Source organism: Rutilus rutilus (genome assembly GCF_951802725.1).
Source record: "Rutilus rutilus genome assembly, chromosome: 8".
Lineage (NCBI taxonomy): Eukaryota > Metazoa > Chordata > Actinopteri > Cypriniformes > Leuciscidae > Rutilus > Rutilus rutilus.
In genome coordinates, this window is record NC_140222.1 from 21,309,489 (window position 1) to 21,317,179 (window position 7,691).

The following is a 7,691-nucleotide window of genomic DNA, read 5'->3' on the forward strand; positions in this document are numbered from 1 at the left end:
ATTTGCTTGTATATCTGGTTGTACCCCTTTATTACCCAAAACTTAACATATTGTTCCCTTATACCTACACGGAGGTACACTATAATTACAGAAATGTACACCGTAATTTCGGTTTACTTACGAAGTTCTTTGCAGGTTATATAACTGCTTGTTACCCCTTTATTACCCAACACTTAATTATTGTTCCCTTATATACACGGAAGTACACTATAATTACAGAAACGTACACCGTCATTTCGTTTTACTTACGCAGTAGTTTGCGGGTCGTAATATAAAGTGTTACCAAAAAGTATTATCTGAAATTCTAAGACTTGAAAACGCCATATTTATTGTCTGTGTACGTGTGCCCAGTGTCAATTTCCGTTTTTTAAGATTTGATTTAATTTCTAATTCCAAACGTTGTAGCCTACTATCTTGTTTCAAATAGATTAAATATTATAATTTTTTTATTAGGAAAAAATTATCAATACATTTTTTTATTAAAAGAACAAAATTTAAATAATAATAATAATTAACATCTGTAGCCTATAAGAATTTGAGGATGTAGCCTATCCTACTTGTTTAAACTTGCTTTATTTCAATAAACGAAGCCGTTTTAGTTTTTGTGAACATGCATCACTGCCCACAGTTCAAGCGTTATTCCCTTTTGAACACAAGTACGGAAAATGTGGTATTGCTTCTTGACTGGGGTTACAATTTTGCGGATCAAATACTGGCATAACTTTTGTGACAAACCAAAAAGATTTTTCACTTTCGTTTCAAAACGACTGGGGCTTTTTTTCTTTGTGTTAGATTGGTTGTTGAAAATCAGTTATATATTTCCAGACGAACTAACGTCACTTAATTCGCTCTCACTTCACGAATAACATGGATTCCCACTTTACCGCATTTATGAAGTTTTGAGGATTATTGTTTTTATTTCGGTTTCACTGAGAGATTCAACTCTATTGCTTTTTCTTTACAGGCGAACATGGATCGCTCGGTTATTTTGCTCTTTTTATGGCTTTCCTGTGGTAAAATGCATGTTTTGTTTTAAATGGTTTAGTTTTTGCTGTGTTAACCACAAAATAGATTAATTCGTCAAATATTTCTTTTTAAAACTGTTGTAAACATGAGTAGTTTTGTTAACTGTTCTTGTGTGTTTCAGGTGCTTTAGATGCAGAGGCAAATGAAACGAAGAAGGGAGATTTCAACACAAATGTATTATTTAATATAATGGAACGTTTCTGCGAATATTCATATGTCAATTTGCAATTTTTTTTATGAGATTCTTTCATAATTTTCAGCTCACAACTCCTACAATTATCAGAAAATATCTACCAGGTTCTCCAGTATCAAGTTCAAAATGTCGTTTGGAGTGTTCAGCGAGTAATGCTCCAAATGCGTCTCTAACCTGGTATAAAGGAAGCAGTTTATTCTCCGTCATCAAAATCTCTGATCTCAACATGATTCTCTCTCTACTTCTGGTGGTGGAATATCATGATAAAAACAACTACAGCTGTGTGATCAACAATAACTTCAGTAACAAGACCACACATCTGGACATCAATGAACTCTGTCAGCCATGTTCAGGTGGTGATAACATTTATTTACCGAACTTTTCTATTGCCTTGTTTCACCAAACTAATTTGTTTCCTGACATTTCTTTTTATTTATTCTTTTCTATTTATTTATTCATCAGACAAAGAATAGAAGATGTTTAATCAATTCTGATGAATCTGTCAGAATATAATCAACTGATGTAAATCTTTATTATGGTCTTGTAATGTTTTGTAACAGCTACAAGACAGACACATGTGTCAGTGAAGGAGGGAGATTCTGTCACTCTGCACAGTAATTTTACAAACATACAGATTAAGGATCAAATTCTATGGATGTTTGGACATCATGACATTCTCATTGCTGAAATCCTTAAATTACATGTCTACATTTTTGGCTATGGTAATGGGATATTCATAGAGAGACTCCTGCTGGACAGTCAAACTGGAGATCTCACCATCAAAAACACCAGCAAAGAAATCTCTGGAGTCTATAAACTATGGATTATCAATAAATCTTCCACCTGCTCGAGTTTCAGTGTTACTTTCAGTGGTGAGTAAACGGAACAAATCCTGTCACGTGGGTTTGTTGTCTTACAATTCCTTAATATCGCAGAGTGAATGTCACCTTAGTGGAGTCCAGTCCACATATTTTATCTATGGAAAAGTCAGCGTGCAAATATATTCATTGTATCCATCAAACTTTTTGTATTTATTGGTATTATGTTAACACTTATGTGTTATTCACTGTTCTTTTAGTATTAGAATAACAACGTGAATGTGAGGGTTAATTCAAAGTCTTCAAGTGAGTCAGGTCACTTGGCAGCCATCTTGTGAACGCGCTCCCCTTACAAAAAAAAGACGTTTATTCACGTGTGCTATTAGTATACTTCTTTTAAACAATTTTTTTTATACTTTCAGTCTACTTTTCTTGTAGCCTAATTCTCAGAAATATATTTAAAATTACACTTAAGTTTTCTAGTATAGCCTATACATTACTTATACTGACAGAAAAGTCTGTATATTTGCCCTGCACTCGGTCTTCAAGATATCCTTAAAAGTATAATGAAGTATTCTAAGTAAACTTGGCTTGTAGTTGTGTTTGCTCTTTTGATTGAGTTGCCTATTAAATCATTTTTCACATAGTTTTACATAAGCCTATACTGTTGTCACGTGTCAGTCTTTGTTTGTATTTTCATTAGTCACATGTCTTCCTTTGTTCTGTTTTCCCGCCACTCATTTGTTTCCATGGTAACCTTCATTAGTTCATCTGTCTCACCTGTGTCCTGATTAGTCTTGTCTGCTGTGTCTCGTTTCCCTGATCTGTTTCCCCATGTATTTAAGCCCTGTGTTTTGTCTTGTTCATTGTTTGATCTCTGTCGTATTTAGTGTGTGTGAAACGTCGGTCGGTCGGTCATGTATTTATATTGTGAGTAAAAGTTTGCATTGGAACTTTTGATTCTCCTTTGTCTTCTTCTGCCTGCACCACACTGTGACAACTGTCCTATAAACTTACAATGTTTGAAAATATTGATTTAAAAATAAGACAGATATGTAATTATTTCTGAGGATTTCTGGGGCTAGTCCATTGGTAGTGTACATTGGAATTTACTTCAAATCTACTTAACTCTTTCCTCGCCATTGACTGAATTTTCCGACCATCCATGTGTTCACTGTTATACGGTAGGGGGCGCTATGACATCTTCTACAGAATCTCCATATCAGGACACAGAAATAAGAGATATGCTGCGTGTTCCAATTTGCCTACTTATACTACGCCTTAAAAGTATGTACTCTTTTTGTGAAGAAAAAGTACATACTTTTGAGTGTGTAGCAAAAGGCTTTGGGACATACTATTTCGTCATCTTTAAGCACTTGTCTGTAGTTTATTAAGACTTTTTACTCGTGTTTCGAACACGATTCGTAATCGAATCCTCGTCCAACGCTTAATTGGTTGTGTGCAATATTAGTCGTAAGAGTGTGCACAGATCGGCAATTCTTACTGGAAAAAGTAGACCATCCCTTTGGAGAACTCATTTTATATGATTTCGGACATACTAATTCTATTTTGAATACTATTTAGGACGGCTAGTAGGCTATGCGAATTGCGACGCACCGATGCTTAGCCTAGCTACACATGTAAAATAATGCGATCATCAAACACCAAACAGCATAAAATCAAAACTACGTTACCAAATGAAATGTCGACCCAAGAAGAGGTACAGGACTGCAAAATTTGAGGGAGTTTATAAATGTTATCTACTCAATCCCTGTTTTTGAATCTGATCTGGACGTAGACTGACAAAAAATTAAATTTTTCTTAGCTTTTTGCATGAAAATGACCCACATTCAAGTGTTGATTAAAAAAAAGAATGCATGAAGCTGATTTTTAGCATTGGTTCTTGTTTTTTCTTTGATATAGGCCTATTGTATTTTCAGATATTCATACAATAAAATATTGTCGAGGTCATGAAAGTTTTGTGAAAATAATCAGAAATGCTGGCGCTGGCTGGCAACTTAAAGAAAAAAAGAATGCTAGCGGGAAATAGTTAAAGGACTAGTAAACTATCAATATACCTACTTTCACTTGTAGTTTAGTTGCAGTACAAATAAAAATGAAGTCGTAAACTAGTGGTGTATTTACAAAATTATAGTTAAAATATGCTCATAAGTGTACAGTATACTTAATAAAATTAACTTAAAGTAAACTTTTTTGAGGGTCCCAAATTATCAGTCATTCCAGTGCAGCTTCTATACTTAAATAATCTCAATAATAATCTCAAATTTACTTGTTAGACTTTATCTAATAACAAATTTCAAATCAGCAGTGAAGTCTGGCATGGACTGTCTTATAAAAAAAATCCTACACTCAAATAATAGCCTTCTAAAAATACCGTATATTGAAGTTGGTCCAGCCGTTGTGCTTGTGTACTGTAGATCAAATGCTGAGCGCAAGTTTCACGTGCAGACCATCAGGCGGAGACTTTACAGATTGCCTATAGCTAAATTGCATCCCAATTTCTCCCAATCATTGTAAAACCAGTGGCCCATCTCTCAATACTGGTGAACATTGATAATAACGAGAAATGTTTCTTGAGCATATATATATGCTCATTATCATTATATATATATATATATATATATATATATATATATATAATGATATAACAGAAAGTGCAGTATGCTAGTATGCGGTTCTGAATTTAGGAAGTGTTTTGAGTAACTAAGTGAACATGGTGCAACTATACTTTGCCCTCTAGTGGTATAAGAAGTGGCATTTGGGCTGCTTTATTAGGCTACCATAAACCATCTTGAAAAAGTCTACACAGTTTTTATTTACGTATGTTGTACATCAACATTTTACAGCTCATTTATTCATTGATGGTTCATGAGATCAAACATTTCGTTTTTTCCTCTCTTATGTTCCCCAGAACCTCTGCCCAGTCCTCAAATTTCCAATCACTCTAATCATTGTCCGTCATCAGGCACTGAATGTGTGTTGGAGTGTTCAGTGGAGAATGTGACTAAGGGAAATCTCTCCTGGTACAAAGAAAACCATTTATTGTCCAGCATCAGTGTGTCTGATCTCAACTATTTATGTCTGGATCTGGATTATAAGGATAATGGCAACTACAGCTGTGTGGTCTCCAATTCATTCATCAGTGAGACTAAATATCTAATCATCAGTGAACTTTGTTCAGGTATGCTAGCATTTGTCCTGACTTGATCTCTCAGGATGCCTTTTTATATGATTTTACAATACAGTCATAGGTTTGGAAACAACCCTTGAAGATCGAGAGAAACAAATTCAGTCAAGTGTTATCAAACTTATGTGAAGTCTGACATTTTACATTTGCATTTATGAATCCTATTCCATCCTATATAGTTTTTAGTTATATTTTATCTGATTTTTACCTCATTTCAGTCAGATAATCTTGAGATGTTGATGATAAATGCTTAATTGTGTTAATTTTCATGCTTATTTTGGGTGCTAAAGTTGCCACTGATGCCTTTTTGGTCAAATAATTCCTGCTGTATTTAATGAAGATATGCTGTTGCTTTTGTATCTTGAAATGAGTTTGGCAGGATCACTGTCTTACACTAATTACTGTTTTCTTTTTGTTCATTCCAGTTCAGAGCAACAATCGCATTCTGATAATATGTGTGTCTTTTGTTGTTGTTGGTGTCATCGCTTTAATTCTGGGATTCTGTTTCTACAAGCGTAAACAAGCAAGACAATTGGGCAAGTATAACTACAGCTGATATAAAAATAACTTGACCACTATGACAATGTGTAACATAGTTCCTATGTTCACTATATATATATAATTTATTTTTTATTATTATTATTTTTTTTGGTGTAGCATCATTTAGCAGCTTTGGACATCACATAATTACACCATTCAAAGAATACTAGATTTTGATGAGAAAGTACAGAATTGGATATATAGAATAAATGATGAAATTAAAGCCTGCCAGTCACTCAATGGAAGATCTCATGATCATTCTGATGTATTTGTGTGTTTAACAGAGGCTGCGAGTCAAACTACACGCAGTCAAATTTCCCCTCCAGGTTAGACAAGGAAATTGCAGTTTTTATACAAACTTTTCACAATATAAAAAAAACAAAAAAACATTTTATACAAGTATAAATTATAATGGTACATTTGAATTGTTAATTTTTTTAACAGAGGCATCCAGTAACGCCACAGACCGCAACGCTGAAAATGAGCAGCAACCTTTGATTGGCAGTTCATCCTCCACAGATTCATCACAATCCATCCCTTTGTGCTGCAGATAGACATTTCTCCCGTGCCATTTCCAAAGCACATGTCAGAATTTATTTTAAAAAAATATACATTTGCGGTTATTAAAATTCATAATCCTTTTACTTTTTTATTTTTACTATTGAGCACAAATTTTAAATAGAAATGTCTCTTGTAAGATGTTAAGCATTCAAATAACAAGTAATCATCATTCCAGGTGATAAAAATCATTTATTTTGTGCACATTTTTTTTTTAAATTACTTTGATTCTGCCTCTTACTAGTTTTTACATGCTCACTTGGTGACAGCAAAGTCAAAGTTAAACAATCCTGTTTATTTTGATATTCTGCAACAATTACTTTTTAAAAACTTAAAAATACTAATATATATATATAGAGAGGCTATATTTAACCTGCACTAAATACAGAATTGTTAAATAGCTGAATTTTTATAATTGTGAGACTGTTTCTAAGTCATAATGAGCCTGCATTTGCTGATATGGACCAAGCATCGGCTATAAGGAATTAAAGACGTAAATTACACGAATCACTATGATAAAGCAGCATCACACTCACAGAAGTGCTGTTGCACTGATAGACACAAGTTATTATATTTACAAAAGTCTGATATTTACTCTTTATTTACTTAATTCTCCTCAGCTGCAGTAAAAATCTGATTTAGTAGAGTATTACTTAATGTTGAAATTTCCTATTGGGAGATTTCTGTTCTGATCATCCTAAGAAATAACATTTAACGAACACAATTGGGTGCGGCTGATTAACTTACAATTTAGGCCAAATTTAGCTATAGGCCTACAGTAGTATTTACTCTTTCTTTCTCTCTGCCAATGAAAATAGTTCATTATAGCATCAACTGACAAAACCCTACCCTAGGCAGCCATTATAATAATGGTTGAACAAAAATCAAGTAAAAAAAATGTCGAATTTACTTATTATTAATCATGAAAAAGGTTTTTATTCATTAACAAATAAATATCATTATTTGTTTTACGTTATTCAGATTTCTGTCCTGGGGCCCGTTCTTCGTACGTCGCTAACTCAGTTAGCTGGATTTGATTGTTGACGATTTGGCATGATCTTGGATTGTTTGATTCTTCGAAGCTCATCCTGGACTTGCTGTCATAGCAACAGGTGCGCAAGCTTAAACCTGCTCGGGAGCAGGCTTATTTCATGTAAACAGGATTAGATCGCGGCTTTATAAGCGGAGCTGATACGGGAAGTCCAGCGCAGCGCGGTAGTGCACTTTCTGAGATGTATATTTTTTCTCGTGACTCGTGAGAATGTCGTTTACATTATTAAATTGTTGGAAACGCACTTTTATTTTCGACTTGTCGGAGTCTGGCTTTAACTACAGCACAAACTGTTTG

The 7,691-nt window shown here is 34.0% G+C and overlaps 1 protein-coding gene across 1 annotated transcript; it reads left to right on the top strand.

The window, feature by feature from the left end:
• The first annotated feature begins 96 nt into the window (after window positions 1–96).
• LOC311295987 (uncharacterized protein) lies at window positions 97–7,254 on the top strand. Its single transcript, XM_084417587.1, has 7 exons — window positions 97–1,200; window positions 1,287–1,572; window positions 1,780–2,091; window positions 4,970–5,239; window positions 5,671–5,781; window positions 6,070–6,111; window positions 6,230–7,254. Exons 2-7 carry the CDS (start codon window positions 1,446–1,448, stop codon window positions 6,337–6,339), a joined length of 972 nt encoding a protein of 323 aa, XP_084273713.1. The 5' UTR covers window positions 97–1,200; window positions 1,287–1,445; the 3' UTR covers window positions 6,340–7,254.
• Window positions 7,255–7,691: the final 437 nt, after the last annotated feature.

Coding starts and splice junctions, on each gene's coding strand:
- LOC311295987 (XM_084417587.1), top strand. CDS start 1,446: ATGATTCTCTCTCTACTTCTGGTGGTGGAATATCATGATAAAAACAAC. Junction 2,092..4,969: donor TTTCAGTGTTACTTTCAGTG/GTGAGTAAACGG, acceptor TATGTTCCCCAG/AACCTCTGCCCAGTCCTCAA. Junction 6,112..6,229: donor CAGTCAAATTTCCCCTCCAG/GTTAGACAAGGA, acceptor TTTTTTTAACAG/AGGCATCCAGTAACGCCACA.